General features: G+C 40.1%; 1 protein-coding gene across 2 annotated transcripts; it reads left to right on the forward strand.

Annotated features, from left to right (window-relative positions):
- Positions 1–1,987: 1,987 nt before the first annotated feature.
- LOC136294764 (protein zyg-11 homolog B) lies at positions 1,988–22,501 on the forward strand. 2 transcript variants are annotated; one of them, XM_066192831.1, is made up of 14 exons: positions 1,988–2,298; positions 7,904–8,069; positions 10,479–11,233; positions 13,270–13,410; positions 14,635–14,811; positions 15,279–15,343; positions 15,927–16,026; positions 16,108–16,158; positions 16,688–16,849; positions 16,957–17,004; positions 17,583–17,780; positions 17,876–17,928; positions 18,174–18,271; positions 20,507–22,501. In XM_066192831.1, exons 1-14 carry the CDS (start codon positions 2,296–2,298, stop codon positions 20,695–20,697), a joined length of 2,208 nt encoding a protein of 735 aa, XP_066048928.1. In that variant the 5' UTR covers positions 1,988–2,295; the 3' UTR covers positions 20,698–22,501. The 2 variants fall into 2 exon arrangements, with proteins under 2 accessions (XP_066048928.1, XP_066048929.1); XM_066192832.1 differs by lacking the exons at positions 1,988–2,298; positions 7,904–8,069; positions 10,479–11,233 and adding an exon at positions 11,248–11,928.
- The last annotated feature ends 275 nt before the right edge of the window (positions 22,502–22,776 follow it).

Genomic DNA, 22,776 nt, shown 5'->3' on the forward strand with positions numbered 1-22,776 from the left:
AATGGTTTGGGTGGGAAGGGACCTTAAATATCATCTTGTTCCATCCCCCTCTCATGGGCAGGGACACCTTCCACTAGAACAGGTTGCTCAAAGTCCCAACCTGGCCTAGAACACTTCCAGGGATGGGCACCCACAACATCATGGATTAATACAACCCAAACGTGATAACAGAACACTTATACAAAACATGGCACACTATCCAACTCCAGCAGTTCTGAGCACAAATTGAATTTTCTCTGAGTAAAGTAGCACATTAGAAATCTGTGTGAAAAATTGCTTAAAATTGAGTTGGAGTTAAAATAAATTTCAAAGAATATATGCAATATTTGCAAATGCTTTGTCCCAAGTTATTTCAGTAGGATAACACCGGCTTGTGGAGTTTTTGGGATAAATAAAACTAATTTAAATCCTGTGTAGGGTCTCCCATAGGAAGAAACTTTATCCTTTATTAAGGGCTAGAGTTAATTGTGACCAACCATTGCTGGACTGGCAGCAAACCCTGCCAGGTGCATAGCTGAAACACCAGTTACAGCTTCTAAAGTACTTCCTTAAAACTTTTCAGACTGTTAAAAATCTGGCTTGAAGTTAAAGCACATTTTCCATATGCAGCTAAAGTCTTGTTTTCAATATGTATTGACCAAACCCCACTGCCATGTGTGTTAGACTGCAGGAAGAAGATAAACATTGCTTGGCCAGTGCTGGCTCTTTGTGTGAATCTCCATTCATTTAGAAGATGAACTGCTTTTGTACCAGCAATACTGTTTCTCTGGAAATCCAGCTTTGAACACATTTCAGTTTGCACAAGCTCAGTAGAAATTCCTTGAGTTTATTAGTTTAAGTCCTTGAAGAGTCTGCTCTTGCTGGGATTTTGTCTTTGCGGTTTCTGATGCCGATGTTGAGCCTGTGCCAACCCAACCATATGGCTGCTCCATAGCAGGAGTGCAGAGGATTCCTGAGCGCAGCGAGGCAGGCCCAGAACAGGCACTGGGAGCAGGGGGTCAGTCTGTCTCTGAAAGTTTTCACTGTCTGAGCCCAGTTCTTATCATAAATTCGGAAAGCAAGACATCTGGTGATAGGTCAGAGTGAATCAGTGAATTTAAAAGACATTGAAAGAACAGCCTGGAAGCTTGCAAAGACAAGTGGAAGAAACATGTAATGGACTAAGAATAATAGTACAAGCTGCTTCCTTATCTAAGCTAATATCTGTCCATAATTGTATAAGTTGTTTCTTCTAAGCAGATTAGGTTTTCAAGTGGTTAAATTCAGAACTTGAAGATTCTTAATTCTGTGCTTGTCAGATCCTGAGCATGTAATTTATTTTCTCTACGGTCAGCAGCCTAAAGAATTGAAACTGTAACTGACCTTTGTTATGCAGTCCTTAAACTGGTAAAACTGTGTTTCATAGTATTTATAGAATCTTTTCCAATCTTGTAAAGACAGAAACAGAAATAATTTTAGCAATTGTTCATTAATATTTATTTGTCTTGCTGGTTTGCAAACAACAGTTATTCAAAGCTTCTGTACATAGATTCTGCAATTCTTTTACATAAATTCTACATTCTAATTAATTTTATTTGGATAGAGTATTTGTATCGGTCTTTACTTTGTATCCTGAAATAAGAAATAACTGTATTCTCTTGAGCAACAGTACATTGTATGTATTGGTTGGGAGACAGGTTTTCTTCACTACTACTGTTACCTGAAACCTGAAATTACTTCGTGTGGAATGATTTATGCTTATAGCAAAGCTCCGCTCCAAAGCAGGCGGCAACACCTATTGTACTGCTGCAGGTTATTACTCATACTACCAGAATAAACCAGTTTGCGCAGGAAACACTTAAACTGCAGAGGCTTGAGAGCACGAAGCGTGAAGCTGACGCCAGTTCACGGCTGTGGGAGGTGCCCGGGGCCACGGAGCTGCTGCTCACCTGCTCCCGCCGGGCGCTCACCTGGAGTTCCCGGCTCCTGGCTCCCCTACCGACACCCAAGAAAAGGTCCCACAACACTCGTAACGAGAGAGGCCGATGCGCTTTGCCGCGCAATGGCCCCTTCTCCCCACACTTCCAGCCCTGAACACGAGCGTCCAAGCTCCGCTCCCTCAGCGCGGCACCAACCTGTGCCGGCGCAGCCCCTTTAAGGGAGGCGGGCTCCCGGCCGGCTGAGGTAATATTCACTTCCAGGTCGGGGGGGTAAACACGGGGGAAGGGAGGGAGGGAAAGAAAAAAAGCGCAAAGAGAAGGAGCCCAGCGACGGGACCGGCTGGCTGGGCGCTCGCCGGCGGCACCCAGCGCCGCGATGGTGAGGGGCCGGTGAGGGGGCGGCGAGCGCGGGCAGGGGAGGAGGGAGGCAGGCGGGAAGGGAAGGAAAGGGAAGGGGAGCTGTTCGCCTGCAGCCCCGGGGTGCCGGACCCGACGCAGGTAGCGGAGGTGACCCCGGGGAAGGGGCCGCCATGGCGGCGGCGCAAGCCCGGCTGAGGGGCTCAGGCGGGGCCCCTTCCCCTCTCTCCCTCCGGCACCGCGGCCGGGCCGGGGCAGCCCCGCCGTTCGTTGTGTAACCGCGGCGCTGCCTCCCGTTATGTAAAAGGACGCTCGGAAGCCGGCGGACGGCAGGCTCGATCCCGGCTCGGCGCTCGCCGGTGTCCCCAGGGCGCCGGGAGGGCAGTGACGGCCGGCCCAGGCCCGCCGCCCTGCCCGGCCCCTCACAGCCCCGTGCGGCGCCCAGCGCCCGCGGCCGCCGGCGCGGAGCCGGCCGGTGTGAGGGCGCAGCACGGCCGCCTGTGCCTCCGCCGGCTCCTCGACAGCCCCCAACAGCACCTTCCCGCTGGGAATCGCTTTGTCCAGGGTCTGTCTGGGGGAAGCCGTGCCAAGGCACGGTGCGTGGGCCTCGCTGAGCTCCAGCAGCGCGGAGCTGCCAAAGGAGCAGCCTTTCCCTGCTCCAGGCAGGCCGGAGCAGAACATATGGGAGCTGTTTGGATTGCTCCTCTGCTCCAGACATGAGTGTGCATATTTGCTTTTCAAGGACTAGCAGGAGCTTTCTGGGCTATTCAGTCTCATCCCTTGTCATTAAAAGCCTAATTTCAGTCAATCTCCTAATAAAGTTATGTGTCGTTGGTATTGAAGTAGGTACGTTTTGTGCCTGCTCTTCCAGTCAGTGAACTTGGGTAGGATTTCATTGTTTAACTATGTACCAATGTCAATTTATGGCAAAACTTCCAGTTCACGGCATTTCTGTGAATCTTTGTTCCTGTCTTCGCAGTGTGCTTCTTAATGGCTTTTTTCCGACTATAGTTTATATTCATTGTGCTGTATTTATTTATAGGTAGCATTTGTATCTCTCACCTTTTGATCTTCTGGGCTGAGAAAAGCTGGGTTTATGCCTATTCCCAATGCGCTTTTCCTCCCCAGAGCATTCTAGTAGCTCTTACCTTTAAACTGAAATGCTGCAGGTATCTGTTCACATAAATAGCCCTGGGAGATCTCCCTGTCTCGAAAGTGACTTAATCCTTCCTTTTTTTATTTTTTTTTTAATTTTTTTTTTATGCTTCTCCTGGCACCTTCTTTGTCTGCTTCACCCTGGTTTTTTGTGGTTCAGCACACCGCTGTAGTTCCACTCTCTATCATTTCTAATTGATGAACTAGTATCTGAAGTTCTTTATATTAATCTTGAAATAAGTGGCATTACTATGCCATTCTAATGGGGCACTGTTTAATTTTAAGCCTCTTGTGATCACTCCTGACTTTGTGTCAGTAGCAGCTTTAATCAGTGTGTTCCCACTTCTTGTGCCAGAATAGTTAACGTTAAATTGGAGTTTTGGGCATAATCCTTCCTTGAGTCTGGCTAATAAATCACCTACTTCAGTTTAATTCCATTTAACTTAATTTAAATAGGATAATCATAAAGCTTTCTTAGTAGCATAAATCATGAAACTGTTTATTTTTCACTGCCTTTCCTTTATTAGCACTCAGAAGAATTTTGATGGCTGTAACTTGAGTTGCTTGAGAGCAATTTCTTAATTGCTTTAAGAATGTTCCTTTTAAGAAAGTAAGTAAAGTTTTGGAGCTGTGGAGAAATGGAAAACAGCTGGAAAACATGGTACATCCAACACCAAAGACTGAGGCTCTCAATTGCCTTTTATTTTCCTGTTGATGTTTTGAGAGAAATGACCGCCACAAATGGAAAAAGTTCCTAACCCTGTACCCGTCTTGTCCTTTGATACTTCAGAGAGGGAAAGGCTGGTGGGCCTGGCTTACAGAGACTTTGCATCTTTGGGCTTTGATTTTTTTATACCTGCAATTGGGTATTAAACTTGGGGAGCACATCACAGACATGGTTCTGTTAGAGATAAAATTGGTATTTGTCTTCCAGTGTTACATGCTGCTTTATTGAGGGGGGGAAAGAACCAGCCAAAACAAAACACTACCAACGGAAAAAAGAAAATTTGATTTTTAATGAGTCTGAAAGACAGTGTTTGTAGGAACTGAGTCTGTCAGGCTGGAGTTGGTAGGATCAGCACAACCCCTGTAGTGAGAAAGGCTCACAGAGCAGTGAAATTTTTTTTTTCTGCAAAGATAGAGTGGAATGACTGACAGAAAACAGCAGTTATACCTGTTTCTTACTTTTTTTTTTTTTTTTTTAGGAGTTGTTCTATAAGCAGTTACTTGGCTGGTGATGCTTCCCCAAAGGAACAGGATTTTGTTTTGATACTCACACTCAGCCAGTTAATCGGGGTTTATAATGCCTGGTTTAAGATCCTCTGACTTATTCCTGGTGTTTTAATGTGTTCCTTTAAGCTCTTGGTGCTTTTTAACTGCACTTCAAAAATGTGTTGAATATATTCTAGTGGTATTTAAAGCTGATTCATGGAATTCTCAAAAGAAAACGTGGAGGATAATGTTCTTTGGGAGAGCCTTTCCAACTGCCCTGGCGTGAGCTCGGAGCTGAACTGGTAACATCAAGTTGGAGCAGGTTTTGCATTTCATTTCACCACTGTATTGGATTACTGTGAGAGACCATAGCCAGGCAGTTTACTCCATCCCCCTGCACACTTTTGGTTTGCCTTGATTATATTGAGCACTTAAAAAACTTTTTTTTTTTTAATTAATTTAAATAAGCCTTTAAAAGCCCATCTAAATGCAATTATTCTATTTTTTATGTTATTCCATAAGCTAGCCAGGTTTTAGATGTGTCACATTACTCTCATAATATATGTTTTAGTTAATGAAGGCACCCCAGCTTGCATCATGTAATGGAAAATTCTGTGGTTTGGGGTATTAATTTTTATTTTTGTTTCCTGGTTACTCAATTAGTTTGATATAATGAAAGAAACTGTGAGGTTAATTGAAGTATCAGATAATTAATTTGACTATGAAAAAGTAAAATAGCATGATGGAACTTCTACTCAAAAACTGCTGGGTGATGTTTATTAAATTAAAAAACCTTAAAATTTAAATGCTCTGCTATGGTTGACATACATTTATAGTGTCTCTTTAGACTGAAAGTGATCTGAAAACAAACGCCAGTTTTGTCTTCAACCTGACATTCAAAAGCAGAACTGGAGAAAGGAGCCACTTAAATTCTGACCTTGTAAGAGCTTAAATACAACTTTAATGGGTCAATATTGTCCTGAAGTGTCGAGGAGTGAGAAGAGGAATGCCTCCAGCTCACATGAAAGGCTTCCAGACTGCGTTTGAGCTGTTCTATTTCAGTAGCAGACAGTCTAGGAAATTGTTTTTAGGATGCTTGTCAGAGGACTTTATTAGATACAGATAAAAACATTTTGCCTGGCTGCCCAGGTTACCTCAGGAGCCTTTGTTAGGGGTGTTCCCTCAGCCTTTTGGCAGCAAGTTGAAGAAATATTAACAAATGTCTCCTACAATGGGAATGAGTGGAGTTAATAAAAACAGGACTGCGTTGTTTGCAAGCGTAATTGATCCCTGCTTGTGGTTGTTGTTCCTTGATTGTATGGAGATGCCCTGCATGAACTTCCAGAGGGATTATATAAAAATGAAACTCACATTTCCAAAGGACAGATTGGCCACTCAGAGGTACTGGTTGAAAAAAATAGTTTTCTGAGTCATATGCCAGTGGCCTATCTACAGGGCTAAAAATTCTCATTGGAGTTTGTTCACTGATACATAAAAGTGTTTCAGCTTTTCTGACAGACAGGAAGGAACAGTTCCAGGAGGAATGAAGGGAGCCAGTATTCTGGTTTTGTCATCTTTGAGCATCAAATTAGAAACACAAGATCTGATGGAGATGTGGATGTCTTTGCTTCAGTGGGAATGATTTTCATACACCTTTGAGTGAAGATTCTGATTTTTGTTTGAGTCATCAAGCTGTCATAGAAGTCCTCCATATATGTATTGATTTTGAGTTAAATTAAAAGTAAATTTTCTCATCTCATATAAAAAATGTAATATTTTAAAGTAATCAGGCATCGTTGCACACTACAAAGAAACAAAATGAAGCAAGACATTCACAATTCCAAATTCTGTCCTTCGTTTTCTTATCAGCTTAAGGTTGGAGGCAGCCAAAATTGCCATTTTCTAATATGGGGGCAAGTTGCATCACAAGGTAACTCCTGTTTTTATAACAGTACAATGTAATACTAAAGCTTAAAAAATAATGAAACTTAAGCACTTAGCAAAACTGAGTGAGAGGAATGAAAGTTGCATGGCAAAAGCTCTAGGAAGAGCTTGCATTTGAGCAATTTGGAGATTTTATTTCCCAAGCCTGTACTTAAGTCTTTAGGAGCTATTAAACTGCAGTCTCTAATTGTTGTCAATGCATGATTCATTAAAGATGGACTCCATTTCATCTTTGCCCTAATGTGGTACCTCCCAGTCCTCAAATATGTGCATCTTATTTTAGAAGACTTATCTCTGTAAACTTATTTATGTTTCTTCTCTATAACCTTTTACGTATTTCAGTGCTCTTGTGATCAGCATATTAGGCAAGAAAAGCAACAGAAGTTACATGAGCTGAGAAGGAAAGGTGAAATTATCCAGAACTTTCCATATAAAAGGGAAGCTACTATTTTTCCTGCAGATGAGATCTGGCACCAGTTGATGCTGTTATTTTCAATATTGTCTGGGGGAGTATGTACCAGTCACTCGGCCTTCTTTTGTGTGGTGCTGGGGATGATTCACAGTGCTCGGAGTCATTCTTTATGTTGATTAATCTGTGTGGCTGAAAACAGTAGGTTATTATTAGACATGGAATAAAAAAACCCTTTGAGATTTTCATGTATAAGTGTACAATCTCAAATGCTGAGGGAAGAGATCAAGTTTATATTCTGCCTTGTCCTTTGTACCCAGACTTCTGCTATAGATGATTCCCAGGTGCAGAGCGCCTGGAAAGAGGAAAAGGATTACTGTAATAGATGTGAGTTTATTGCTGCACAAGATTTGGAACTAAGCCAGTTCTTTTTGGGTTTCCTTTTTTGATGTGAAGCTCTAGCTGCCCTTTTCACTATCAAAAATTGCTCCTATATGTGCAATTTATCTGCAATATCTGCATTTCCTGTGTAGGTTGGTAGTAGACTTCTAATGTGTGTTGGCTTGAATTAATGATTAAAAGAAATATTTTAACTCCAGAAGTATAATTTGATTATTAAATCTTCTTTCAGTCTGTCATGATTGATTAATTCCCAGTAGACTTCATAAATCAAAATTATTTTTCAGCAATTGCTTTTCTTCCTCTGGGAGCACAAGTAGGGTTCAAAGCACAGCAGACGTGACTGGGGAAGGAGTTGTTCACTGTGTGACCTGACTGTGTGACTCTGAGGGAGACATCTCCTCTTGTAATATTTGCCTGATTAACAAAAAAGACCTTATAGAGTAATGGAAGCTTCACAGAAAGAATGACTTGACTCCTTTGTTTCATTGTGTTTTGCATACGACAGGAGGAAGCTTCTCCATATTCTTTACTTGATATCTGTTTGAATTTCCTGACTGCCAACTTAGAGAAGTTCTGCACAGAGAGACAAGATGGAACGTTTTGCTTGCAGGAGCCAGGAATGTTCCCTCAAGAAGTGGCTGATCGACTGCTGCAGACGATGGCATTTCATGGTAAAAACAATCATTTGTGGGGCAGTGGTGAAAATATTTCACTGGAATGTGACATTGCAGTTCTGCTATGTTTTCTAGTAGAATCTGCTGCTGCAGCTGTTAAAACTGAGTTCTGTAATCCCTTAATAGAGAATTTTTGTTATTTTTGCTTTACACAGCTTCAGTTGAGCTTTGCATTGCCACACAGATCTAAGTAGAAAGTTCTTGGTCTTGGTTTATGATTTTAATGTTCTTTTATTTGAACATTCTTCAATCTTCTTTCAATCACTTCAGAAAAAAAAAAGATTCTACTACTTCTAGCAACAATAGCTCTTGAAGAGCATTTAACTGATGGTTTTTTTTACTGTGTGCCCCTGTGATTAAGCTAGAAAATAGCCTTGTAAATCATTAAAACAATTTCTCATCCCTATTAACACGTTTATTGTCATGGAATTATTTGTTTCAAAGCACTCAGTTTTGGAGTGGTGTAAACACCCTATGGTATTCTTACATTTTGTGTTCTGGTTCTCTGTCAGCATATCTCTGAGGAGAGGGCTGCCCTCTTGGTTGCTTGCTTTAAGCGTGATGAAATTTGTATAATAAAACTTCTTATCATGAAAAAGTAAAGGTATAAATTGTTCTGGAGAAGAGATAAGAAACCTGTTCCTTGAGATCCTGGAGACTTCTGTTAAAAAAAAAAAAAGACATGACACTAGAAAAAATCACTGTAAACAGACCAAACACCCTGTACTATAGGTGCAGATTTTATTTGGGTCCTACTGGGCAAGTACTGGTGTTGTGGTTTTCTCAAGTTGTTCTGGTCAGAAGTAACAGAAGGAATGGTCCTAAAAAAGACAAGCTCAAAAAAAAAAAAAAAAAAAAAAAAAAAAAAAAAAAGAAAAGGTAATCTTCAATATACACTACTTTCTGATAAGGAATTATTTACAGTAGTCCCAGGAAATCAGATTCAAGGAAACGGAATTACCAGAAACTTATTACTGATGGTGGCAGTGGTGAAGACACTTCCAGACACCAAAATGTCAGAGACACAGAGTGCAGGATGGAAAAAAGTGTGTGGCAGGTAAACATGGTGTGCCTAAGGTAGGCCAGGGAGAGAGCTTTGGTCCTTAAATGAAGAGAGAAGCAAAAATTAAGGAGTAATTTAGTGATATTTTAACAAAACTAAAATTATATCTATTGCTTTTACTTTTTCTGCTCCTTACCAGTAGTTTCATCCCGTATTTTTGCTTTCCCCACAGAAGAGGAAAGTAATGGTCAGAAATGCCTGGACCATTTGCTCCTTAGAAAGGTCTGCAGATCTTTATATTAATTTGCCTTTGTCACAGAAGCAATTACTAGCCCATGACATAAATCCAGACTGTAGTGGCAATGATGTCATTATTCAAATATATTGCATTTTTATTCCATTTTCTTTGTTAAGTATGTGTGAAGGTAGGAGATTAAAAGCTGGAAGTATTGACACTTATAACCCTGTAGGAGCAAAACTAGGACATCTTCTTCCTATCCCTTTTGTGGGGATGCTTGTGCAGCTGTACCCTTCACGTGGCTTTTTGTAATCCTTCTGTTGATAAGACACCAAGATTTCATATTTGTATATTCAATGCATTTTTGATAATTCCATGCAGGGAACTCAGTGGATTGTTTCAGTTAGGCTGTTGCCAGTGTCTTGCAAGAAAAGGCTACTTATGCATTCTTTCTACAGAGTAAAAAGATACTAAACAAGATTGTTGCTGTTTCTTTTTTTCATTGCTGTCTTTTTCTCCTTCCCACCCTTTCCTTGCCCTCTTCTTTCTATTCTTTGAAGCACTTCTTAGGTTTCTTTCTCACATTCAGCTTGTTTCTGAGCAACACTCCTACCTTCTTCATATAGAACTTAATTAGTTTAATTTAGTATTGATCCTACTTATGAACTCAGTCAAATGCTAGATTATGTAGTTAAAGCAAGATGAGAACAGGTCACTGATAGGTGGTGCAATCTTGAGGTTAATGGAACTGTGGCCAGAAGAGAATTAACACTCAGAAATTTTGAAATTCTGTTTTTAGCACACTTCTAACTTCTTCTAGTTCAGTGAGAAGGATACAGCAAATGAGGGCAGCAGTCTGATTGTTTTTGAATCATACCCATATTTTATTTATTGTGTTCCATTTTCTGAGCTAAACAGGTAAATATGCATTTACTGCTTCTTAGTTATCTGTCCTATTCTTAAACCTGGAATTTTCCAAACACGACATTGTAATCTTCAAAGTGGAATCTCAAATGTGAGATTTTGGGCTCGGTGGCGTAATGATCCAGGGCAAACTACTTTGTAACTAATTTTCTCTGCCTACCCTTTTGTCCCCTCTGGGTTCTTAATGTCAAAGTGGTGTTGTGTGGCACTGGAGCCAAGCACTGATGCTGTTTTCCCCCAGGGCTCCTGAACGATGGGACCGTGGGCATCTTCCGAGGGACCCAGATGCGCCTGAAGCGAGCCTGCATCCGCAAAGCCAAAATCTCGGCCGTGGCTTTCCGCAAAGCCTTCTGCCACCACAAGCTGGTGGAGCTGGATGCCACAGGCGTGAATGCAGACATAACTATCACAGACATTATCAGTGGGCTGGGCAGCAATAAGTGGATCCAGCAGAATCTGCAGTGCCTGGTGCTGAACTCACTGACTCTTTCTCTGGAAGATCCCTACGAGAGGTGTTTCAGTCAGCTGTCGGGGCTCCGCGCCTTGAGCATCACCAACGTGCTGTTCTACAACGAGGACTTGGCAGATGTTGCTTCACTTCCCAGGTTGGAAAGTCTGGATATATCCAACACCTCGGTCACTGACATAACAGCACTCCTCACCTGCAAAGACCGGCTCAAGTCTTTGACCATGCACCACCTGAAATGCTTGAAAATGACCACAACCCAGATCCTGGATGTTATCAGAGAACTGAAATACCTGAATCACCTTGATATTTCGGATGACAAACAGTTCACATCGGACATAGCTCTTCGTTTACTGGAGCAGAGAGATATCTTGCCTAACCTTGTGTCTTTGGACATTTCTGGAAGAAAACATGTCACAGATAAAGCTGTGCAGGCATTCATTCTGCAGAGGCCCACAATGCAGTTTGTAGGACTGCTAGCTACCGACGCCGGCTACTCAGAGTTCCTCACAGGAGAAGGAAACCTGAAGGTTAAGTGGGGGAATTAATTTCACTGAAAAAATACAATGTGCAGGGAAAACAGAGCTAATCATTTGTAACAGATGTATGTGTGTGTTTCATTAGGAGGCTGTAAGTTCATTTTTTTAAACTGTTAATTATAATTACTGGCTGTAGGTGAAGTTCCTACTTCATTTTGACACAAACTGCTAAATTTACGTAATACTGTATATATACATATACTTGTTAGAGGCATCTGTTTTGTGTGCCTTTTCAGTGAACTTTAGATCCTGATTTACCTAAGAGAGCTGAACTTTGTCTGGTCTGAAGTCACTTAGTGGGATAATATTCTTTGGATTCCAGACAGTATCTGGCATAAGTGTAAGGGGTGGAGGTAGAATTTGCATAAGCTTTGAGCAGTTCATGATTAACACGGCAGATACAATAAAGCTGAACAACTCAGCTGCTGTTATGCTCCATCACCACTGCTATTTCCTCTTAAAATATTTCTACCCATCTTAAAAGGTCTTCTGGTGATGATACAACACCTAAGAAGCAATATTTTAGGATGAAAGACTTCCTCTTCCTGAACAAATCTTCAGTTACTTAGCCCCTTAGGATGAGATGATGTTTTCTGAAGTGCATTTTATTTATCTTTTAGAGTCAGGCAACAAGACATCATTCCCTGTTTTGTAGAATCTGAATGCAGTTATTGGAAAATGAGCAGGTCAGAATTTATTTTAAAAAAGTTGTTTTACACATTTCAGTGTTATATCATCTTTGACACTGAGTTTTCTTTTCTGCTGTGTCTTGAGGATGATGGAAGCTGCAGAAGGAATGAAGAAGACTGTCCATAGTTTAGTCTGTCTCCTGTGCAAGTTTAGTTTTCCACTTCAGTTTTAAAATTCAGAATGCTCTTGTTATAGGCAAGTGGAGTAACACAGCTACAGAATTTTGTATTTTTTTTTTCCCCTGAAACATTTGACAGTTGTTAAGGGCCAGGTCTCTTGAGTAGTTAGTTGTCACAGCTGATACTGATAGCCAAGTGTCTGAATGTTGAAATGTGTAGTTGGAGAAAGCAAGTTCCCCTATGGGGTGATGATATCCAGCCTCAGGAGGTTAAACCTCCTGTTTGGTATCAAATAATAAAATGTAATCCTTGCTGTTCGGAATACTTGCTCCATGATACTGTCTGTGCTGTGAAAAGGCAGGAAGGCAGAAGGTTCTGGTAATGTGAAAGTCACAATGGACTTGTGGCACTGTGGTTTGCAAAGTGCAGTTTGCATTCCTTTTTAAGGCACAGGTGTCAAGAAGAGACTGTAGGCTGTGATTGGTTTTGTTTCCTTTTTTTTTAATGACCTAAATTCATTAGTAACTCTACTGAAATATTCAACTGCTTAGTCTAGATACTGCTAAAGAATAAACAAGACACAGAACTCATAGAAACAGCAGAGGTAAAATATTACTGTCTTCAGAGCAGCCCTGTGAAATTTGATTATGAACATTAGGCTGATATTATAGTTGAGAACATGAAACCAAGTGGAAATTTTTCACGTAGGATATAATTGGCTGTACAACGTGTCAGTAGACAGGGTTGCCCTGTTCTAATCAGTAGAGAATATAAAACAAAATCCAAGATGCTGTCAGTTCTCTCAAGGCTGTAATATATTCCTGATCACAGAAGTTTAAAAAAACCCCTGCCTGTATACAATAGAGGATGCACAGAATGTGACACTTTATATATGAACATTTTGCTTTTTTTGTATGTGCCATGTTAAGTAGAACAAGTTCTGCATGCTGCCCTAAGAATTTTAAAAAAACAGTGATTGCAGCAATGATTCATTAAATAGTAGGATTGAAGAAAAAACCATCTTTAATTTTACAATTTACAGTTACAAACTGAGAAAATATCATTAAATGGAAGCTAGAGCAGGCTGGCAGTCATTTGCTTACTGAAGGGCTTGGCCAAATCACTGCCTTTGAAACTGCAGCTTTGCATTTTTTGAGAACGAAACTTTGAAAGTAAAATGTTGACATCTTGAACTAAAGATTATTTCTGTGTTCACAGGTGTCAGGGGAAGCAAATGAAACTCAGATTTCAGAAGCACTCAAGCGTTACAGTGAACGGGCCTTCTTTGTGAGAGAAGCACTCTTTCATTTATTCAGCCTGACACATGTCATGGAAAAAACTAAGCCTGAAATTTTAAAGGTAAAATAATAGTTTTGATGGTTCTCGTGTGTTCTTCATGATCTCATCCCGAAAACCCTGGTATAAATCAGTTTATAAACTTTTACCTTTTTGGTTGTGTTTTTTAAGGTTAAAATTGTAATGTTAAATAAAAGTAAAGAACTATTTAAGCAAGAGTGATGTAGAGGATGCCCTGTGGTGTTTTGTATTAGGTAAAATTGTTCTGTACTAACGTAAATTATCTAAACTTAGTAGCATGTAAATTAATTTTTTTCACATAACTTTGAATATGATATGAAATATTCTTCAGATGCTGAATTCTGTCATTAGATCATATCTGTTGGGGTTCTAATCAAAAGTCTGTCTACCCTTATTCACCAGACATGGCAGTGCCTTCTGCTGATGCTCACTAAACAGTAATAATAAGGAAAGAATTTAGTGACAGTTTCTCTACTGTCACCTTCCAGTATGGTAATGGGTGAATGGATATTGTTAGTGTCCTGTATGGGGCTGTAACCTGGAGCCCAGAAACTTCCTTAGAAATCCATTCGAGGCATTGGCTTTCCGTGTCTAGTACAGCAGAGATGGTCTAAGTTTTGTAGGGGTCCTAAAAAGAGGCATTGGTAGGACACATGGTTTTTATTTTTCTTATCCTCTTTGGTGTTGAACCAAGATGCCTTAAATTTACTTAAAAGACTTTTCCAGTCAATTATCAACAAGAAAAATATTGTTATTAGGTGTTTATTAGGTGAGATCACAATCAATATAGATATCCAAAAACATCATTCAGGAAGAAGCTGCAAAAAATCTGTCCTGACCTAGGAGCTCAGGCTGTGATTCGAAGTGGCTCATCACCATACAACAAGGCACTGCATCATTGCTGTTGCACTGCAGAAACTCTGTCCTGCTTCATTCACTTCTGGAAGGGCTTGGTGATTTTATCCCAGCCTGGCTCTTTCTAGGAATTTCTTGCAATCTGTGCAGCCTCTTCTTTGAGAGGTTGCTACGAGCTGTGCAGAAGGACTTGGGGCTGCAGGAGTTGCCAGTTTTGAATTGCTGAGCAGAAGGAAATGTTATTCCTTGAGAATTAAAATCCCACCAGATGGATTTCTTGCTCAAGCACAAGGGAGGCAGGAGTTGGGTGCCGTGAGTCATTGTTGTGGCCTCGAGCAGGAGGCAGATTGCTCTGGGGGTCTGTGTGCAAATGTGTGAGCAGCTAACGTGGGCCAAACTGTTGTGCTGCAGCTGGTGGTGATCGGCATGAGGAACCACCCCCTGAACCTGCCGGTGCAGCTGGCGGCCAGCGCCTGCGTCTTCAACCTCACCAAGCAGGACCTGGCGGCCGGGATGCCCGTGCGCCTCCTGGCAGACGTCACCCACCTGCTCCTCAAGGCCATGGAGCACTTCCCAAACCATCAGCAGGTACCAGGCTAAACTCCCCTGCTTTCCCTGGCATTCTCTGTCCTGTGGGTCTTAACAAAAGCTTTCCCCACATCCCAAGACCTCACGGAAATGTGTTCATAGCGAGAAAGTGTAGCCCTGGTTAGTGCCTGAGGTGTTTTGGTTTCTGAAAGTTCCTTTCCCAGGGAATTTTCTGTAAACAAGAGGCATGTTTTGGTAACGACAAGAATGTTTACGTACTTAACCTAGGAGGGGCTTCTCTTGATGTCCCTCTAGTCTGACCAATGTGATTGAAGAGGTTTGTCTTGTCACCAATCAAATTGGTCTGTGTAGATGAGTATAAAAAGGAAAACGTTTTCCGAAAATAAGAGTCACCTTTTCAGCCTTCTGAAGTCAGAGTCTGTGTCGTTGTAGTGTGCAACAACAAGAAGAAAGTATTCTGAAATGTGTGTGTTTCTAATGATGAAATTATTTTTCATTTCTCACAGCTGCAAAAGAATTGCCTTCTTTCACTATGCAGTGACAGAATCCTTCAGGATGTTCCATTTAACAGGCAAGTTTTTAGATGTCAGTTGAAATGAGTTGTAGCATTGCAGAATATTTTTCTTCTGAAGCTTTGTTTCTGGCCCCAGTTTTGCTCAGTTTAAATCATTTCAGTGTGCTGAATTTATCTGGCCTATATTGTTTTAGGTCTGTTGACCCAAATATATACCATTGAGTATAGGTCTGAAAAAATCCTTTGCTATACAGGGTTTTTTTTTTACTTCCCCTGGATGGATTTATCCTTAATTCCATGTGACACAAGTCAGCTTTTCTCTGGGCTTGCTTTTTGCCGACATTTTTCCACTCAAATATTTTGTCCGACTACTTTGAAGTGTGATGATCCGATGTTTCAGGAGATTGTGCCAAATTTTTCTTCCTTCTGTGGGAGCAATTCCTGTGCACTTTTTATACATAATTAGAAATAAGAGACACTAAGCCAACAACTTAAAGCTGACAGAGGCTCATACAATATCTGCAATTTCACTGTGTCTTTTTGTTTTGTATGGTATGAAGCATACTTCTACTGTTGTGTACATTTTTTTTTAGTAAGACTTGTAAGACTTATGAAAATCACTTTTATTTTTGACTTCCAGGTTTGAAGCAGCTAAACTTGTTATGCAGTGGCTGTGTAATCATGAAGATCAAAACATGCAAAGGATGGCTGTAGCCATAATTTCCATTCTTGCTGCAAAGGTATGGAATTAAGCTTTGAGATGATAGGATAACATTTCTAAAGTCTAAAAAAAATGTTGATCTGCTTTTGTTTGCTTCCAGCTTTCCACGGAGCAAACAGCTCAACTTGGTGCAGAGCTCTTCATTGTTAGGGTAAGTCAGATGCCTTCCTGCCATCCCATCCTCTCCAGCTGTTCATACTAACAGTATTCCTGAAGATACAAAGTAAAGATAAGGAGATAAGATTCTAAGAACATATTAACATGTGTTCGTGTGAAAATTGGTTAGAAAGTAAACCAAAGTGGAAAAACTCAACACAGTTAATGCAAAGTAAAATAGAAAGACATATCTTGATTTGAAATTCATTGTTTAAGGTAAAAGATGCTCAAAATGAGGATATTTGAAGTAAATATTGCTGTAAAGGTTCTGAGTTCTGTGGATGGCTTCGTGCCACCTGTAGTAGCCCTGCACATGTAATTCCTGCAGAAACAAAGGAATTCCTTTAGCAGGCAGCCATGTTCAGAGGGGAGGTAAAAAGTTTAATAGCTGGTTTATTTTGTATAGTTTCACTCTAAACGTGTATATCTTTATTCTGCATATAAATGACAGCTATGCATTGCCCAGTTAGTATAGAAAAAAGCAGAGGAGTTAATACATATATTGATTTTTTTTCGACCCCCAGCAACTTCTACAAATAGTTAAACAGAAAACAAATCAGAATCTTGTAGATACCACCCTCAAGTTCACACTGAGTGCACTTTGGAACCTCACAGATGAATCTCCAACGACGTGTCGGCACTTTATTGAAAACCAAGGGCTAGAACTTTTCATGAGAGTCTTAGAGGTGAGGAAGTGGGGCTTGGTGGTGGATTATCAACACAGGTTTATAATTAAAGCTGTTTCAAGAAAAAGCATAAATGTTTACTTGGTTTTTGTTTCCTTTATCCACAGTCTTTTCCATCTGAATCATCCATCCAACAGAAAGTTCTTGGACTTTTGGTGAGATGAAAAAGAAAAAAAGTCTGAAATATATACTTTAAAATTTTTATTTTGAAAGGGTTTGTTTTTTTTTTTTACCCTATGTTAATCTGAAAAGTTATTTTTTCATGTCCTAATATTTTTTATGTTCTCCTTTAATCCTTGTAGTTTGTGTTATTCACAATTGACATGTTTTTTGGACTGTTTTATGTTTCCTCAAAAATTATATTGAAATTGATGGTTAGAGTAAATAAAAAGAGCTTTTAAGAAAGGCGAGTGAGGCTTCACATTAGTCTAATTGCAAAAAGTAGGTCAAAAGTCAATGGAATGCAGAATTTTGCACTGCTGAAAAAATGCATTGCACTTTTTGTCTCAAGTTGTGCTTGAGAATGTTAAAATCAGCCTTTGATTTAGTATAATCTACATGTTAATGGCATAAAATCATATACGAGAAAGCCTCTTTGTTTTGAAGCAAATTTCTGCATTAGACTAGAAAAATTCCCTAAAGCAAAAATAGTATTTTGGCATGTGGTGCTCCCCTGGATGTACAGAGATCTGATAATTTTTTATTATTATTATTATTTGTTTCCCCATTCCAGAATAACATAGCTGAAGTTAAAGAACTCCATTCTGAATTAATGTGGAAGGACTTCATAGACCACATCAGTAAGTTGTTGCACAGTGTGGAGGTGGAAGTCAGCTACTTTGCAGCAGGGATTATTGCTCACCTGATATCTCGAGGAGAGCAGGCCTGGACGTTGAGTCGCAGCCAGAGGACGTCTCTCCTTGAACAGCTGGTACAGAAATGATGGTGAATTTTATCACAGTCTTTTCTATTATTTTTTCAATGTTTGTATTTAACAATCAATGTTCTTGGTTCTGTATTTTGCAGCATGCTGCCATTTTGAATTGGCCAACCCCAGATTGTGAGATGGTGGCTTACAGGTAACTATTGTCTTATCTTGTGACCATGAGTTTGGGGGGTGGAAAAAAAAGCATACCATATATTTACTATAATCTGATATTTGCAAGTAGTTGTCTTAAATGAGTTTTAGATGCGGCAGAACAGCCTCTTAATGTTTATCAGTGTCTCCTGTAGTTAACATATGACCAGACATATGACCTCTGAAGTAATAATATCTAGTACTAAAGCGAGTAACTGTTTCACTCCTTTTTTTTTTTTTTAATAGGTCTTTCAATCCATTTTTTCCACTACTTGGCTGTTTCATGACACCTGGTGTCCAATTATGGGCAGTGTGGGCCATGCAGCACGTCTGCAGCAAAAATCGTATGTATTGAGAGAATATTATCCTTAAAATTCTTATTTTTGGATATGTGATTCACTAGCATGAAGTGGGAAACAAGAGGATCTCTGGGCTATTTAATCCTAATCCTCTGGAGAAACTGCATTTGGGGCTTGGCTAAAGGGGGCAGAAAAAGGGAGTTGTAAAAGTTCCTTACATTTCTTCTTATAACTGAAATTTTACAGTTAGATGCATAGTATTAATTCCAAAATGTGGATTTGTTAAGATTTAATTACATTTTTTTGCATGCACACTTTTTTTTATTCAATAAAATATGCAAATATTAATGCTGGGCAACAAAGTCCCTTTAAGTTAAGAGTAATGGCCATGGCAGGTAGCAGTGTCTTACTATGGGAACAGAAGCTATAGTTAATTCTCATCTCTAATTGCCTTTTTGCAGTAACCTGCTGTGACATAAATGTCACTTTCTTAATCTCTCTTTCCCATCTGCAAAATGAGAAGTAGAATGATTTGAGAGTATTTGCTGTAATGCACAAGTGTTGGGAAAAGGAAACAATCCCCCAACCATACCTAAATGTAGGAGGGACAAACCTTCCTGGCTTTTAATGCCTTTTTTTTTTTTTTGACAGAAAATTTTGGCATGAACATATCTATATAAAGCAGATTTCTTCTGAAGTATTTAAAGTGTTTTCTGTGCCAGTTTTTAATCTCCTTGATGGCAGCACATCTAGACTTGTTTATGCCTGTCCCATAAATCTCTACTGCGGCAGTGTAAGGCATCTATTCAGGACCAACCAATAACATGACATAATACATAACTGCACACAGAATTCTGCTTTGCTGCCCTTCACAGAGCTCATAACTATAATGAGCCACTGTTCCCAGGGTACTGGCCAGAAATCTCTGAGGTTTTTCATGTTGAAGTCAGACTCTTCTGACAGAACTATTTTACTGGTCAGATCTGGCAAACAGATTTTAAATTAGGTCCTGTAATTTATCTTTGTCCCGCAGTCCTGTCAACTTTGCGTTGTCCTATTTGTTCTATTTATTTTTGGTATTTTGTCTGCCCTCACCTCTGAGCTTTTAACATGCTACTGAGTTTTATATTGGCCTATTCCTGATTTGAGACCAAGATGGAATTCCTTTAGTTCTGATGGTAGTTGGTGCCAGAAGCTTCTGGACAAAGTTGCAGAGAAACAAAGTGTTTGGTAGCAAATGTGATAACCTACTCTGGGGGTAAGTGTGTTTAATTCTGAAATACGAAGGTATGTTTGGGGGGAAAATCTTCAGCTTTTGGTGCTTGGTACCAAGAAAGCTTTTAGCAGTCCTGGAGAGGAGATGCTTTTTATTTTGACCCTCTCTTATAGATGACAGTGTAAAGTAGTCTGGAAGTAATTGGTTTAAAATTTTTGGTATATTTTTTCCTTCTGCTGCTGTTTGTTTATGTCATAGTCACCTCAGTGAGGTAACCTAACTCAAATATTACTAGTGCCCACAGTAAATGTGATCCCCAGTGAAATGCTCAACATCAGCATTAAAACAAGTCTGGTGTTGCATCACTGAGACGAATGGTGAAATTGGGCCCATCTGAGGTAATGCCCTGTGGATTGCATTACAGTCATCCTGACCTTTCCATAACAGCTTCTGGAGCTTGCACATTACATTCACCCTACAGCTCTTTTTATAGCTGTTCCCTGCTCTTAATAGTGTGATTCCAACTTACTGAATTCTAGAATGTAAGTGGAAAAAAACCTGAAAAGGCATTTGTAGCAACTTATGAGAGGCCACCGTCAATGTATTTGGCAAACTATTGGAAGGAACTAGTTAGTATTCGCTCTCCAAGTCTGGACAAATGGTGTGGTATATCTGATACGCTTTTTTGGTTACTGTTCTGTATTATTACCTGGATACTCCTAGACACTACAGTGCTTTTGATTCCCGTTTCTTCTGGTTTGTTTATGTGCATTTTACATGCCCCTAGAGGAGGTGGGGCAAGAGAGAATACTGTGCATATTACAGGACACTTTTTAGTCAGCTGAGACAGACTGGTAAGAGACCTGATTACAGCTAGAGTCCTGTCCAAATAACTCTGTTGTGTTGTCACTTGTTAAAGTACTCGTGCACTTCTGTGGACACTTTAGGGAGTGTCTTAAATACTGCCTGGAGATAAAAGTGGATTTGAATCAGTGTTTACAGTATCTGCTACCTTTACCCTAGATAATTCTGGTTTTAATTCCCTATTTGTAATCCTATTACAGCCGCCAGATACTGCAGCATGTTAATTGAAGAAGGAGGTTTGCAGCATTTGTACAACATCAAGGAAAACGTCCACACTGATCCCCATGTCCAAAGGATTGCTGTTGCCATCCTGGATAGTTTAGAAAAACACATTATGCGTCATGGGAGGCCACCACCCTGTAGAAAACAGCAACAAACCAAACCAAACTGAAAGCTGCAGGTAGAGGAGTGTAAAGTATTGTCTCTGTAATAATCCTCTCTGATATGTGTGTAGTTGGAGTAACTTATAATATATTGGTCACCATTAAAGTGATTTGCTGGTATCTGTGGTACCCAAGCCATGTGTGGTAACCTTGCTGAACGTCACCTTTAATGGCAACCTCGTACACAACTTGTAAAGGGTCACAGCTTGAGCTGGTCATGCCTGTAGGGTTAGTGCTGGCTACCAGGAGATGGGACTTGTACAGATCAATGTGCACAGCTGCAAAGAAGACTTCAAGGAGTACCTTGTTTTGTGACTTCTGGGAGAAAAGGCTATTCCATCCTTGTGATTGCTGTTCATAACACTGTTCACCAGTTTGGTGTTTGAATAAAACTGTGTGTGGTTGTGAGATCAACATTTACAGGCTAAAACAGAAGTCCATGCATGCAGGTGACAGAGAGACTTGTAACTAAGGCGACCAAAATGTCCACGGTCTCATCATCCTTCTAGACAAACGGGGTCTTCAGCTTCCTTTTCCTTTTGCCTGCAAGCCATGTTCTTTTGTTTTCCTGACTGCTGGGACAATGCCATTTTACAGTTCATTTCTCCAGAGTCCTCCCTGCTCCAGCATCACATTCAGGGAAAGGGGAAACCCACTGAAGTAAAGCAGTAGGAATGGAACTAGGATGAGACAGTACTAAAAGGACGTTTGAGAATTTAAGTTTTATAACAAGAATGGGGTTTTGTTGTTGTGTGACTACTTTTGGTTGTGTGTGCTATCTTTCTTTTGTTTTTAGGATACTGATGGGGATAGGAGAAGGCTCATTAGAGCAAAATAACTGACATGACTTCATCATGGAGGGAGTTGCATGTTGCATTCATAGAAGGCTGGGATATTTGGTCACCTTATTTGTAAGAGACTAGTGATTGCTCTCATTTTGTGTAAATATTCCGTCAGTATTGAGCAGTGAATTATATTTCCAAGCCATCACAGTGAGTGCAAAATATCACCCGATGTTCTGTGTAAGCCCTGTGTCAATTGCATTGTCTGTGGAGTGTGAAATTTTACATAAAGATGCTAATTGTAACAACTTATTTCTTTCTTGGTTACCTTTGGGTTTCAAACCATGTTTTGAATGAAACATATTGCACAGTGTACAGATGCCTGATACAATGCAAGTGATGGAAGCAAACTGCATGTCCATTCAAATTCAATTTAATTTCAGGTGTTTTTGTTTATCTGCTTAGTCTCCATATTTCCATGGCAACTGCTTGATATTCAGAGACTTCTGTAAATATTGGGTAGTTGAATATAAAAAGAAAACTTATGTTTGGTAGCTTACTAGCAGAAATGGCTTCTTCGTGATGACCGTATTTTACTATTTTTAAGTCCTTTCCCTCCCACCTCCCATCCTTCACATAAAAACACCACCTCTAATCTTCAATAACCTAATTGATGTGTATTTCAGCAACTTCAAAAGGTACTGATCCAGTAATTTAATCAGTGTTGTGTAATTGTTTTTTGTACAAGAGTATAATTTTGGCTGGGCTGGCATCATTTTCATCTGTGGATCTGGTTATATAAAGTTTTCTCAATTCCAACAGAAATTCAGCTGGCTGTAGCTTTGAATTATGAAGGTGGTTTAAAAATTAAAATCAGCCTACAGGCTTATACCCACCACCCTTCTAAGATGTCTGCTATGGAATTTCTGTTACATGAAATGGAACACAAAACTTGTCAAAATTGGTGTCAACAGAATGAATATAAATCAATTGCTACAAGATTTTAAAATAAAGATGACAACTCTCCTTACAGTGCTGTCTTTTCCTAATAACAGGAGAAGTTGCTGAAGCAACTTAACTGAAAAAAAATCTACTCCTCCATGCAGCACAAAATGCAAGGATGATGGTGGCATCAGGCCAGATGTCTGAAAGACATGTCACTTCTAAAGTTCTGCAACCAGCAAGTGCAGAGATGCTAAATACTCATTTTCTTTTGCTCCCCCACACTTCAGGCAATCAGAATTCTCTCAAGCTGAAAATTCTGCATGCCTACAAAGGTATAAATGCACTGTATCTATTTGTATA

This window comes from Chamaea fasciata, unplaced genomic scaffold (assembly GCF_029207755.1).
Source record: "Chamaea fasciata isolate MVZ Bird 193981 ecotype frontalis unplaced genomic scaffold, bChaFas1.0.hap1 SCAF_10, whole genome shotgun sequence".
Taxonomy (NCBI): Eukaryota; Metazoa; Chordata; class Aves; order Passeriformes; family Sylviidae; genus Chamaea; species Chamaea fasciata.

Excerpts from the sequence above, each read along its gene's own strand:
- LOC136294764 (XM_066192831.1), top strand. Across the intron at positions 13,411-14,634 it reads CTAAGCCTGAAATTTTAAAG|CTGGTGGTGATCGGCATGAG; the intron begins GTAAAATAATAG and ends GTTGTGCTGCAG. Across the intron at positions 14,812-15,278 it reads ACTTCCCAAACCATCAGCAG|CTGCAAAAGAATTGCCTTCT; the intron begins GTACCAGGCTAA and ends CATTTCTCACAG.